Here is a 14,995-nt window from a genome sequence, read left to right as displayed (position 1 = left end):
AGCGCCCCCTTTTCGTTGACGCCCGGCGTCACTAACAGCGGACACAAGAGGATACCTAGTGTGTAATATGTAGACGTGAAATTCCACTGACAAAGCGGCAATATGTGACGACCTGGGATGAGAACGTGTTGGAAAAAACCTAAAGTCACACCTCTGCTAAATGATAAAGAACATTCCCTCAGACAGTTGCCAATACATGTAGTAGGCCTAGGCTACAACTGCAGGTCTAAGAAGAGCAAATTAATGTTGCTTTTTAAGAATTGTAAATGATATATTTGGGATTTATTTTGGAGAAATGTTGTCAGTGCCTGGTTTACATTACGTGTGTGTGTGTGCATGTGTGTGTGTGTGTGTGTAGCTCACTCCTGCATTATTCTCTTCTTCAACGGCAGATTCCTGGATGGAAACGCTCTGCTGTCAGACTGTGGAGTCCAACACGTCAGGAATTCTAGAAACCGAGTCTAAAAATCAAAGTTGGTGGAAAGGGTGACAAGGAGGGCAAAAACCGAAGTATGGAAAACATCACGTTCATGTAAACCTACTCTGGATATATCCATTTCCTACTGACACTCATTTGAATAGCAAACCAGAGCTGCACTTTTCAGCAGCACAGGTGTCATAGTGGTTAGTTTAAAGGAGAAGTCCAGGATTTTGCAGTTTGAGCCCCATTTCTGGGTTGTTTATGATGAAATGGAGTGGTTAAAAACCAACATTTTGACGATTGCTCCTTTTCTGAGAATTTGGCTTTCCGCTGCCTGGCTTAACACTGCTGTCTATGGCCATGTGTGAACCTGTCCTAAAACCACCCTAAACGTTCGTTTTCAAAGCCATGAAACTCACCGAGTGGTCAGTGGTGTTCGTTGATTTTGTAACATTTTTTGGACATTTCTCCCTGGCTTATTTTAAATAATTTTCTAAATACTGTAAAGGCGGCGCACTAGACGGACGTATTTCTCTCCTCTCCGCTACACTTAAGTAAATCCTGTTATAGCCCTTATTTGTTGCGGCTGTAAAGCTGCTACATCATCTCTACAACACTCTTTTTTCGTCTGCACCGGGAAAAAATAGCAGACATCGTGCAAAAAGTCAGCAAACAAGGATATCAGACTACAGCTCAGCTGAGATTAGCTGCGAAGCTAGCACTAAAGCTAACGACATGCCGGACGAGGCTGCTTCAAGCAGCGGAGAACTGTTTGATTCTCAATGCTATCAAAGACTTGAAAACAGATTTCTCAAACAGATTTGAGAGAGTGTACAGAGCCGATGCAAACATGGACGTCTTTATTTCCAACACTGAATATGATGTCGTTAGCCTCCATGCTAAAGTTCGGTCACTCGAGGATAAGAAAAAGGAGCTCCAAGACAAATTATAGACCTTGAAGCACGGTCCAGACACTCAAACCTGAGGCTGGTTTATCTACCAGAGAAGGCGGAGGGGGACTACGCCTGCTCATTTCTCGAAAAGTGGATACCGAAGGCACTGCGGCTCAGAGCACCTGGTGGGTTTACACTGGAGAGATCTCACCGTGTTGGCCAGAGATGAGAGCCTGGCGCTCCCGCGCGAACAATGATAATGAAGTTTCTGAATGACAGGGACAAGGTGGCTGTCTTAAGAGCAGCCTTGTAATGACTTGTGAAAGGCATCTGAACGCAGCACAAGACAAAGGAAATTGATCAGCACTTCTCCAGAGGTACAACTTGTCATCAGCATCATTGTTCAGTGTTATATTTGAGATTAACCTCTAGATGACGCCTAAGCCCGTCTTTAGATCAATACAGGTATTACACTTTCATGCCCACATGGGCAAAAACTGTCCAATATACAGCTATGGTTCATGACTGTATATTAAATATGTTTTTGATATTTTGAAATTTACATTGCATGTGGGTGAATGTTATTAGTTTTGCTGTTGTCTAACCCTGTACAACATGTAAGAGATGTATTCACATGCATGTTAGACATCAAACCATTCTGCGTTCGTGTAAAGGGAAACTTTATTACGTGATGCAGTTGACAATGATGAACTGTTATTGAGAGATCAATTCTAAGACAGCAACTTTCAGAGGCAACATCAGAAACAGTGCAGTATACGAGAAAATGCAGCACATATTTTTACTACGTCTATACGTCTATACGGCTACACTTTTGGCTTCAGTTGCAAAGAGAATATTGTAATCAAACGATGAAATCCAACAAGAAACGTACAGCATAGCGTGACAGAGGAAGGCAGCAAGCTACATCACAAGAACGTAATGTGTGCAAATTCTCTCTTAGTTTCTGTGCCAAACAGGTATGGAGGTTTGTATGGGAGCCACACCATCACTGCAGGCGATGAAGTAAGAGCTCGTCTTCAGGCACTCAGGAGTGAGCTTCAGGCACACAAAGCAGAACTCAATCTGACAGCGAGGACAGATGATGTTCTTACAGCCCGTTGTGTCATGCGCCACCTTCAAGCCACAGGTGGGACAGGCCCTGAGTGAGGGACAGGCGTCGACCCCTTTCACCTTAGGGAGGTTGGTGGTGCCACAGTTCTTGAGGGCCTCGAGGTCGAGGTTGATGCAGCCGTCGTTGTCGCAGCGGTCAGAGCGTGGAGCCGCACCTTTCCACAGCTTCAGACACTGCCAGCAGAACTCGTAAGCTTTCTTGTTGTCTTCTGTGCAGACTGTGCAACGCACGCTGAGGTTACTCGGGTTTTTTCTCTTCATATAGGTTTTGCACCCAGGACACTGTTGGAAAGGGAGCGAGAAACTTTTAGGCAAAGGTTTGGCATGTAAGAATGTACGCTTATTGGCGTTCTTGTTGAGTTAGATGAGAAGATTGTTACAATCTTCTCATCTAACTGTGCAAGACAGCGAATAAGCGTTTCCCCTAAATTCTTCCTTCAACTCCTGTAAGTTATTTGTGTTATCTGCTTATTGCTGGATGTTGCAAAGAGAAACTATCTCTGCTGAATGTTTTTTGAACACCAGGGCACTCACTTCTTTAAAATCACAGTATTCTGTGGCAGCCCGAAGCGCCATTTTCTCTTCAAAGTACTGCCTCTCTTCAGCTGTCAGCACTGCCAGCCTGCGCACTTCTTGATAAGACCACTCTTTATCACACTTCTGCAGGGTGCCGTCCTTTAAAGCAGGGCACTTAAATTTGTTCTGGCCCTGAAATTAAAAGGAGAGGTTGTGTTATATTGCCAGTTGAATATGTGGTGAAAACTATCTGGGGAGCTGAGCATCATTTGTATGAAAACTCTGGCCAGTCGCCAGAATAAAATGTTGGCATTGTATGTTTCTGCAAACCAGAGACATGTAACATCTGTACATTTCCTACATATGACGTAGTTTCTTAGTTTCTAGCAGCAAAATCGGGTGTTTCTTAACATGAGTTCAGGACGTGTTCAGCTGAATTTCTAGTGACAAAAACAGATGTTGTTTAATAAGAGCTCAGGACGTGTCCACCCATATTTGTAGTGACAAAAGCAGGTGTTTTTTAAACAGAGTTTGGGACGTGTCCAGCTAGGCTCTTTTAGCAACAGGAGGACGAGGGGATGGTGAATGATATGACGCCATGACGAGATGCCTGCCAAGTACCAAACAGTAGCTGACCACTGTTTGAGACCAATAAAAGCTGGTGTATCTAAGTGAGTTTTTGTAGTGACAAAAGCAGGTGTTTTTAGTGAGAGTTCAGGACATTTTCAACCCTTTTTGTACCGACAAAAGCAGGTTATTTCAACGAGATGTCTGGACATTTCCAGCCGTGTTTGTAGTGACAAAAGTGGGTGTTTCTTAATGAGAGTTCGGGATATGTCCATCCATTGGGGGTTTGCAGAAACATACAATGCCAACATTTAATCTGGTGATTGGATTGTGTTAACCTAAGAAAGGTGTTATTCATAATAATAAATTGATTTACGTTAACAATAAGTAACAAATTTAGGTTTGGATCCAGCCTGGACTGTAAGCCTCAGAACATAACACTGTGGAAATATCCCATTTCCACCTCTTAATTGGCAAAAATGAAACAACCTAAATAAACTTTAACGTGAAAATAAAGCAGCTAGGAAAAGTGTTAATCTGAAGGAAATATGTGACAAAATAAAACATAAATAAGACAATAAAAAGAAGGGCTCAATGTTTACTGGTGGTGAAATGCAGTGTCGGAAACAGCTGGAAAGTAATTCTTGGGATACAGGTTGGAAATTAACTTATCTAACATGGAGGCTCACATGCTGTCAGTAAACATGGTGGAAAGTACCTGATCCAGCAGGCTGCGACACCACCCAGTGAGAGACTCTGGAGTGACGGCGTGACCACAGGACATCTCTGCTCGGAGATATTTGTCTCCCTCCTCTGACGCTGAGATGCAACAAGAAGAGCAGACATTGAACTCACCATCACAGAATTTAAGTCTCACATATTACTCTCTTACATACTGTACGTTTGTGCTTACACAGTGGATCCAGATCATCCGGTCTGTTGACAAACTTCAGAGTCGTGTCTTTGGGGTCGTATCTTTTCTCCTCTTGACCCTGTGTACTCATCGTGCTTCGGATCAGCTCCTCTGTCCTCCGTCGACAAACTTCTCTTCCTCTCTGCACTCAGGAAATGAGAAACTCAGAGGCTGGCTGCTGCGCCACCTTCACTGACTCCACCAAGATTTGTTTTTGCTTTATTACTTTCACGTTTCCTCCTCTCTGGCTTTTAGAAGAAGTCACGTTCATGTAGTTCTGCAGAAAAGGACTCCCAGACTAATATTCACATTCAGTTTTATTGACAAAGAATAGAATTTATTTAGGATTTATTTAATTCCAGCATACTCAAGGGCAGCTTTGATTCATGTCTTTATTTGTAGAAATTGTTTTTGTTACTGCATTGTTTTGAATTTGAACATAAACTCCCAAAAAAATCAAGTGTTCCATATTAGTTTGAATAAGATTAATACACTGTTTCACAGCAGTTTCTTATATGCCAACCACCTGTTTCACAAGATTCTTTGGTCTGATGACAAACACTGCTGGAGTGTCAGGTGATTTCTAGTAATCATCTCAGCACCGCTTGCAGTTTTAGGGTTCTGTGTGGAAATGCTGCTCGGACATCATGATGCAGACTATAGTGGACAAACTCCACAGTGACCAAAATGTGGAAGTGGTGAGGCTTTTTGAATTTATGGAGGACTGACTGTTGTTGTCACACTTTTTACTCATGTATGACTTGCTCATCGTCACAAAAAATCTTTCAACAGTAATTTCTACATTAAATGAAAGCTTAAGGTCTTGGCTTGAAATGGATGTCCTTTTCATTTTTAGAACTTATTGCAACAAGAAGCAATTAACCGTCAAAGACACTCTGACACAATGTGACAACCAACCCCATCACGGGGTCGGTTGTCCCTATAGAAGTTCAATAGGGTTTCAGTGATAAATTAGGATCTTAAAAGAAGATGTGTAACTTTTTCGTTTTTTAAGCTAGAAACACCAAATAACTTTTGAAATGAATACCACCTCTATAATAGTTGTCATCAATGCCCCTTATGTTTAAACAACGAGATTGAAGCAGGTGATGAGTTATTTGAATTATCTTCTGTGATGAGAAGTAAAATGAAAGAATTTGCAGTGCTAAAAAGTCTCTTTATTAAAGCCACTATGTTTAAACAAATCATTATGAATAAGTTGCCTAACTTGGACAACAACACATGTGACAACCAACCCCCAGAGCAGTGAGACAACCATCCCCAACAGACCTCTTGACAAACATGTTAAGCTAGCTACCACATGGCTTTAGCTTGCTAGCTTCAAAAGAAAGCTATTACTTTTGACTTTTTGATAAGTGTTTGATTTTTAAATGACTAATAACCTACAAGCTGTTAATACAAAAACGACACCAACATGAAAAATTACTCTGACCCTTAAAAATGATGAAATGTCTCCTCACCTCAATGTTTTGTGTGTGATCCACAAAATGGCTGGTGCAAAATGAGCAGGATGTCAGGCCTAAAGTTTGATATCAACATCATGTCACAGCGCCCTCTAGTGTGGCTGTAATAAGCACTGTGACAACCAACCCGTGGGACAACCAACTCCTTTCTCCCCTAAAGGAAATGATAGGTTCAGAAATCATGTGCACAACACTTGCGCACCTGCACAACAACACTTAAAGCAATGACATAGAATGAATACTGTAAATAATGATAATGGTGATATCAACTTTGGGGCGAAAGTGAAAGTAGGCCTATCTATTCAGTTGAAACAACACCCTAAAGTGTCATTACACTTCTCAGCGGCAGAGCCGACAGCTGTGCAGCAACTTCTAAACGCCAAAACAGCGCAGAAATGGGAAAAATCTACCAGGTCGTGGTGCATGGATTCAGAGGGGAGAAGGTGACCATTGACCTGTGCAACACGGAGGAGCAGATGAAGAGCATCACGGTGCTGCAGCTTAAAGACAAGATATCAGAGAAGATTCCCACGAACAAAGGTAAGCCATAATTATACATTAAATGCTGTGCAGCCGATGATGGAGCTTGTTTTTGTTTTCACTTAAACGATTTAAAACTTCAACCTATATCCATTACTGTTTCATGTCCACATGTAAGCCAACAGTCAGTGCCAGACCAGAACATTTAGCGCCCTAGGCAAGCTTCCCCCTGACCTTCACTCACCTGGGAGGCTGTTGTTCGCTTATATGAATGTAAAGCCAACCCGTAATGTTTGTTCCTCTAAACCTAACCACGCGGTTGTCTTGCACATCAAACAGCAAAGCACGCCTGGCGTAAAACCACACCGTCTCCCTCCACCTCTGTGGCTGATTGCGGGTCAGCAGCTGCCCGTGCCGAGCAGAGACAGACGCCGGACTGCTTTCCCACTTCCACGTGTCTCCATAAACCAATACTCATTTGGAAATATTGTTTGCATCTCCCACACCGCGGCTTTGAAAATTAATGTAAGCAAATCTGACATGCATTTTGATGCCGCGTGAACATGCCGTGCGCAAAGAGCGCAGAGGAGCGCGCAGCGGCTGCACTGCACGCCTCTGTTCTGCGGGATTATTAGAGGAGTTGGCATGTGCATGTGTATGGGGTGCCGTTTGTAAAGTGTCTCACGCTGAAAATAACATCAACATTTTGCCACATTTAGCTTCAAACAATGTTTAAAAAAGTATTGTGAATTTTTTAACGTCACCTTTTACCACATTTACAGCAATATTTGTTAACTTAGAAATATATTAAATAGTTAAATCTAAATATTAAATGTGGCACCTAAATGTTAAATGTTAAATCTAAATATTAAATCTAAATGCTAAATCTAAATCTAAATATTAAATCTAAATCTAAATCTAAATGTTAAATCTAAATATTAAATCTAAATCTAAATGTTAAATCTAAATGCTAAATATAAATATAAATCTAAATGTTAAATCTAAATGCTAAATATAAATATAAATGTTAAATCTAAATCTAAATCTAAATGTTAAATCTAAATGCTAAATATAAATCTAAATGTTAAATGTTAAATCTAAATGTTCTGGGTGAAACTAAATATTTAGCTAATATGCAAATTCACACTGCCGGTCACCAGAAGTACCAAAATAAAAGCTCGAGATGGTCAGACTGTGTTTATAGAATCAAATAACGAATTAAAACCAACTTATCGGGGGAAATGGACACTTGAACATACATAAGCGTGTTAGTAACTACCTAAAATAACAAGAAACGTGTTTGGAGAAATTTTATTTGATGTGTACTTTGAGTTGTTAGTGTCCCTTCGGAGGGAATCACCTTGTTGTTTACAAATACTTCCGGGTAGAAAGTTTAAAGAGTTTAGCTACATATATATATGCATATCTCACATTTTTCACGTCACTATATCACCGTTTAGACTAATCTGGTGTTTGTGAAGTCTATAAACACAATGATTGAACAAACATTACTATCACGTTCTGAAATTAATAACATGGTTATCGTAGATTAGCGGGGCTAACCGTTAGCTGTTAGCCCTGTTAGCGGTGTCTGTAATGACTCATTAACTCTAAACGGTCCGTGAAAAAAAATATTTTTTTCCAGCGGATGTCTTAGTTACAACATGATTGAGCTAACTGGAGTAGTTTCATGTCGTATCCGACAACGGGAGGCTTTTAACAGATGACGTCCTGATGTTAGCTTTGCTGCTGCTGCAGCCGCTGATGCTTTCTAGACATTGTGATTTCCCAAAACTGAATAAATACCACACATCGCAACACCAAACTGCTTTGCTAGCTCAATCATGTTGTAACTAAGATATCTGCTGGAAAAAATATTTTTTTCACGGACCATTTAAGAGTTAATGAGTCATTACAGACACTGTTAATGGGGCTAAGAGCTAACGGTTGTTAGCTTAGCTTAGGTTGTTAATCCCTCCGAAGGGACACTAACAACTCAAAGTACACGTCAAATAAAATTTCTCCAAACACGTTTCTTGTTATTTTAGGTAGTTATTATCACGCTCATGTATGTTCAAGTGTTCATTTCCCCCGATAAGTTGGTTTTATTTCGTTATTTGATTCTATAAACACAGCCTGACCATCTCGAGCTTTTATTTTGGTACTTCTGGTGACCGGCAGTGTGAATTTGCATATTAGCTAAATATTTAGTTTCACCCAGAACATTTAGATTTAACATTTAACATTTAGATTTATATTTAGCATTTAGATTTAACTTTTAGATTTATATTTATATTTAATATTTAGATTTAACATTTATATTTAGATTTATATTTAGCATTTAGATTTATATTTATATTTAGCATTTAGATTTAACATTTAGATTTAGATTTAACATTTATATTTATATTTATATTTAATATTTAGATTTAACATTTAGATTTAGATTTAGATTTAGCATTTAGATGTAACATTTAACATTTAGGTGCCACATTTAATATTTAGATTTAACTATTTAATATATTTCTAAGTTAACAAATATTGCTGTAAATGTGGTAAAAGGTGACGTTAAAAAATTCACAATACTTTTTTAAACATTGTTTGAAGCTAAATGTGGCAAAATGTTGATGTTATTTTCAGCGTGAGACACTTTACAAACGGCACCCCATAGCTTATAGCAGGATTTTATTTTAATTTTTAATTTTTACATAGTAGCTATAAAGCGCTTAAGATAAAAGCGCTAAGCAGTGTGCAGCTGCTCACTCACCTATTCTAAGACACACACTAATGCTGTCAGTCTACCACACAGGGTGCATACAGTATTGGGAGTAATCTGGGGTTCAGCATCTTGCCCAAGGATCCTTTGACAAGCAGATATTCTTACCAATAAAATGATTAATTGTTGGAATACACATACAAGGAGGTGTCAAAATAACTCCGTGGAGGAATCCACAAGAAAAGCACTGGAGCACTCAGATCACTTGTGATGAATTTATTAATGACTAACGTTTTGACGCCAACTGCGTCTTCATCAGAGTCAAAACAAGGAGGTGTATTTGGCATAGCACACAATTAGCGGTTATTAGGTTTCATAACTGTATGACCTTCCCAAATTATATTCCCAGTTAACTGGATCAATAACTCTAGTGTACTTCAATGAATGAAAACATGAAACCACAATATTCTTTGACCTCATTTTATTTAAATGAAAAATACTGTAATCAGTCACTGTCTGCTTTGAGCTGTGGAGAGAAAGAGAGAAATAATATTGATTAATACATTGCATCACAGTCATGCTTACAGTGTACATTAAAATCACTTAATTCTTTCTGTAGTTTCTTAATTTCCAAGTCCAGTTTCCTTAAGTTTTTTTTCTTATTTGTCTGTCAAGCTCCATGTCCTGCAGCTTTCTCTTTTCACACTGGAGCTTCACCTCTGCCAGCCCTATCTCCTTCTGTAGATGACTTGCATATAGCTGTCTGACAGTTTGTGAATTCTGTAAAACATATATCTATTAGCACAGCAATTGGCAATACTCACTATATTTCCAGGCAGGCTGTCAGGCTGTTCAGCATCTGTGTCATGCTACAAATATATTTTCTATGAGCACCACATCACTGACTCCTTATACATTATGTAGTGTGTACAGCTGTTAATTTGTGAAGGGAACTTTAATTGTCATTATGACAGATTCATTTGCGCAGCAAGTGTATATTTTTAGATTACTTACGCATTCAGTCGGTCCGCAGTTGTCTGCCACGCATTTTCTCTCTGCTTAATAATTGCTGCTGTTTCCCTTTTTAGTTATTATGTGTTTAACCTCATAGGTCTCCATGATGACACGCTGCTCACTGGGCGGGAAGTAAGCCGCACGTGTCCTCTCCATTGGTGCATCAGTGAGCACGTTTACATGCGCACAATAATCAGATAACTGGGAATAATCAGGTAATGGTAATAATCCGATTTGACGCATTTACATGCACTTCAATAATGTGATAATCAGAAAAACCTGGTTTACATGATTCAGTCCTTCAGTTGGATTTCTCCTCAAGTACATGACATAAAACTCAAACTTCCTGTTACAGTAGGTACTCATATCCTTGAAAAACCTTGAAAAGTACGCAAGTCATATATTTGCAAAATAAAGCACTCATCATGCTGACAGCTTATATTCTCACAGTACTGTTTGTTTTTATCATTAACAAATACATGTGAGAGCATTCTAATGTGTAGTTTATCAATGTGGAGCCAATTTTACATACTTTGGGTAGATTCGTAGTAAAAGTACTGCAAAGTGCAATATACAAGTGTTATAAAATAAAAGTGACAATTTAAACACTGAGAATATAAAAATAAATTATTTTATGTAAAATCTTTATCTGAAAGGAAACAAAAGCTGTCAGATTAACATAGTGGAGTAAAAAGTACAATATTTCCTTCTAAAATGTAGTGGAGTGGGAGTATAAAATAGCAAAACCCGAAAGAAACCAGATTAAAGGATATACATGCACCGAATAATCTGACTATTGGGGAAAAAGCTAGATGTGTTTATCTGATTTCTCATAATCAGATAATGGTTTTTATCTGATAAAGCCTGTTTGCTGTCTGCTGTTTACATGACCTCTTGAATAATCAGGTAACTCCAGAAATCAGATAATGATCGGTTTATTAGTGTGCATGTAAACGACCCATGTGGTCTATTTAAGAAAGCCGTGGACGCGCACTTACCTGAATAAGTTACACCTGGCTTGACATAGCCGCTCCTCCTCAGCCTAGCTTGCCGTTCGAACAACCAATTAAGCCAGGATGGATTTATGAGACTTTGTCCAGCCTCGCTTTTCCACTTATCCTGGATTGGTTAATTCTACTTTCAAACAACAGGCCCCTGGGTTGCCTAACCCTAACAATGGCAATCAGGATAATCGGTATCATGACGCTGGATATCAACTCGGTAACTCAACCCAGGGTTGCTTTATCAAGAGCCGTGAACGCGCACGCAGTGGACCAATCACAATCACGAGAGAAGCGCAGCGTCACTGAGCGTCACTGAGCGTCCTCACAGAGCGCCGTATGTGTGGGAAAAAAGTATTTCTCGTGAGGATCAGAGATTAATTCTACTAAAATATGAGGAGGAGAGAAGGAACATTGCAGAAAAGGCCAACACCGTGGCAGCTGCAGGAGGAGGAAACATGCGTGGCAACGCATAACGGGATGAATAATGTTTAGTTTTAGTTTAGATTAGTTTATTTGTACATAATGTTAAAAACAGACAGTATAACATTTACAAGATTAAAAAAAGAAAAGTGCCAGAGAGGTTAGAAGCCACTAAAAGCTTATCAAAGAAATTCCCCTGTCAAAACATCAATGAAATCACATAATAGAGAAGGAAAAAAAACAGTAGGCTACCTGTACCTGTACCTGTACATCTGACACCGATCACACCCTTGAATCCCATGAAATCAATGCTGCGCAGATGAATTGCATCATTACAACATCATTGTGTCTGATAAACTGGTCTTCTTTGTCGTAACGTTATATATGCTACAATAAAGCTTAAAGCTGACGCCACAATTAAATCATATCAACGCCAAATTGATAGTCTGAATAAAATCATCCTGATATTGAGCTGTGTTAGAAATTAACAGCTGCGCAAAAATATAGCTAGTGTCCCTCTTTAAAAAACAAAAAGGAAAATCCCTCAAACACCATGAAGTGTAGACATGATAGGCTACTTTCCACATTTCCAGCAGCAAAGCTGTCAATTAGGCCAATTATCTTTAACAGGGATCATTTCCTCCAACAAAACAAAATGTTGGCACTAATTAATGGTGCTATTAAGTGTCCGCAAATGATCAGTTTCTTTCTTATGAAGGGGTGGGATGAAAGTTCGACTTCTTTCCACTCCTTTTTGAACAATCTTTTCACTGTCTATTGTTGCTTTCTTTTCTTTTTTAATGTTCAAAATAAACTTTAAAATCAAATTCAATGAAATGAATTAAACTTCCCGTCATGACTGGGCTGCATTTCTGTCAGTGGAGTCATTTTTTTCCGAACAGCTGATTGGCCAGTGGGTGGTGCTTTTTATAGGATCAGATTCAACCCTGAACTTACCCTGCTCCGGAGCAGGATAGTCATTCAGAGTAAGTTACCATGGTGATCTACCCCGATAAGAACTGAACCGTGAAGTTACCTCGCTAAGACAAAATCCTGCTTCGTGATACAGGCCCCTGGGCATCAAGAGAGGTACAGTATGTGTTGACACAAAGAACAACAAAGCATTTGAAAGGCTGTGCGTGCACGAGACATGCACATTGATTTCTGCTCTCCCCTCTTCAGTGTATGAACAGCAAGACGCTGCCGAGTGCTTTGAGAAGATTTTAGGTCTGACCAGTCCTGAGGCATCAAAGGTAGAGAAGACATCATCAAAGGGATTCTGTGCATTAAATGAAAAATACATGTTTACCAGTCTGTGTTCTTGTGTGCTTTCAGATCTTTCGTGGACAGTTGACGCGCACGACTGAATGTTCTACATGTCTCAGTGAGACGAAATCTGATGGAGCGTTTTGGCATCTTCCTCTTGAATTGGTGGAGTCCTACAGTGAGGACTACAGCGTGGTAAGAATCTCAGGTCCTGCAAACTGTGACACATTTATTTTTGTTGCCAGGAGATATCTAGTGAAACACCATTAACATGAATTTGTGATATATCAGAAACTCATTGAGAAGACATTAATGAATGAATTAATGAATTAGGCATTGTACGGTTCTGCAAACCATGATTAATATGTTACATTTGTGGGTGCCATTGTTATGACTTAGTTCAGATTGCATCTGTATGAGCTGAGTTTCTCATCAGCGGGAGGAGGGGATGGCAGATGTTGAAACCCAGGTGAGTTCGGGACATGTCCAACTGTGTTTGTAGACACAAAAAGGGGCAATTTTAGCAAGAGCTGGGAACATGTTCATCCATGTTTGTAGTGACAAAAGTGGGTATTTTTTAATGAGAGTTCAGGACATGTCCATCTGTGTTTGTAGCGACAATAGCAGGTATCTTTTAATGAGAGGTCGAGACATTTTTTAAGCCCTGTTTGTAGTGACAGAAGTGGGTATTTTTTAATGAGTGTGGGACATGTCCAGCCATGATTGTAGCAATAAAAAGTGGATATTTTTTACATAGAGTTTGGGACATTTCCAGCTGTGTTTGTAGCGACAAAAGCAAGTATTTTTTACTGAGAGTTGAGTACATTTTTAGCCATGTTAGTAGCAACATAGCGGGTATTTTTTAATGAGAGTTCTATACATTTCCAGCCGTGTTTGTAGCCACAAAAGTGGGTGTTTTTTAACGAGAGTTCGGATCATGTTGAGCCGCATTTTTAGCAACCAAATGGTGCCTTTTGAGATAAGAGTTTGGAACATGTCCAGCTGTGTTCGTAGCATATAAATGCAAACCAGATATTTTGAGCTAAAACATTATGTTTTTGTAACCAAGTGGTTTGTGTGCCGTAACCTAAACACATGTCAGTCATAGTATTGCCACAATGTGAAATTGAAAATTGAAATGTAAATTTTTGACACATATGAAATGCACAAATGTAACATATTCGTGGTTTGCAGATAGTATGTACAATGCCAACATTTATTCCAGTGATTGGGTTGCAGGGCATCTGTCACAGAGTCCATTTCAGTCACAAATGACACAACTGCATTTTATCAGGTGAATGGTATTGAGGAGTTTTTCCGAGATTTGGATCTCAGCGGAGAAAACCAGATGTACTGTGACGAGTGTGATGACAAATCTGATGCTAAGATTGTGAGTAATGAGAAAACGTGTCTCTGATTTGTGCACATTAACTCACATTAAGAGTGTCCATAAGAGTTCACTGTGTGCATTTTAACAAGATGGAACTTTCTTTTAGAAATGTGCAATAAAGGATCATCCAGAGGTTTTGATGCTGCTGCTGAAGAGGTTTGAGTTTGACTACCAATACATGGCATATGTAAAAATCAACTGCACTGTGGCTGTGCCCTACACACTACAGATACCTGGGGTATGAATACAGTATATTCTGCTACCACGACATGTTTCTTCTTTCATTCCTGATAATAATGTTTTTAATGTTTTCCACTGGTGATCAGAATCAGACGTATGAACTGTATGCAGTTGTGGACCATTCTGGAGATCTTAGAAGTGGGCATTACACAGCAACGATCAAATCTCAAGATAATGATCAATGGTATAACTTCAGTGATTCGAGGGTCACATTGGTAAGACTGATTACTTAAACCCCAGTGTCGATGACAGTATATACAGTGCAAAAATTGATTCATCATTTTATGTTTGGTTTTTTGTTTCATCAATAGTGTGATTACCAGCCATTCCAGGTGGATAACTTTAAAAAGTAAGTTGTAGTCCTTACTGTAGTGATTTTTTCTTGATTGAGTTTGAGAAGAGAAAACAATAGAAATAAATATAATTTATCAATTTCAATCAATTCAATTCAATTCAATTCAATTCAATCAATTCAATTTTATTTATAAAGCCCAATATCACAAATCACAATTTGCCTCACAGGGCAAACAGATAGCGCAC

General features: G+C 39.2%; 2 protein-coding genes across 2 annotated transcripts; one reads left to right on the top strand and one right to left on the bottom strand.

The window, feature by feature from the left end:
- Window positions 1-1,977: 1,977 nt before the first annotated feature.
- Window positions 1,978-6,042, bottom strand: LOC117246277 (E3 ubiquitin-protein ligase DDB_G0292642-like). Its single transcript, XM_033610125.2, has 5 exons — window positions 5,923-6,042; window positions 4,442-4,583; window positions 4,247-4,347; window positions 2,980-3,153; window positions 1,978-2,727 (listed from the first exon to the last, which is right to left on the bottom strand). Exons 2-5 carry the CDS (start codon window positions 4,530-4,532, stop codon window positions 2,272-2,274), a joined length of 822 nt encoding a protein of 273 aa, XP_033466016.2. The 5' UTR covers window positions 4,533-4,583; window positions 5,923-6,042; the 3' UTR covers window positions 1,978-2,271.
- A 4,199-nt stretch (window positions 6,043-10,241) lies between these two features.
- Window positions 10,242-14,808, top strand: LOC117245692 (ubiquitin carboxyl-terminal hydrolase 50-like). Its single transcript, XM_078164702.1, has 8 exons — window positions 10,242-10,267; window positions 12,629-12,648; window positions 12,742-12,812; window positions 12,895-13,020; window positions 14,120-14,215; window positions 14,322-14,453; window positions 14,542-14,670; window positions 14,767-14,808. The coding sequence occupies exons 1-8, from the start codon at window positions 10,242-10,244 to the stop codon at window positions 14,806-14,808; spliced, it is 642 nt and encodes a 213-aa protein (XP_078020828.1).
- The last annotated feature ends 187 nt before the right edge of the window (window positions 14,809-14,995 follow it).

The sequence above is a fragment of the Epinephelus lanceolatus genome, chromosome 22 (genome assembly GCF_041903045.1).
Source record: "Epinephelus lanceolatus isolate andai-2023 chromosome 22, ASM4190304v1, whole genome shotgun sequence".
NCBI lineage: Eukaryota > Metazoa > Chordata > Actinopteri > Perciformes > Serranidae > Epinephelus > Epinephelus lanceolatus.
Note: the sequence above shows the minus strand (reverse complement) of the source record. Positions and strands in the feature narration are given on the sequence as shown.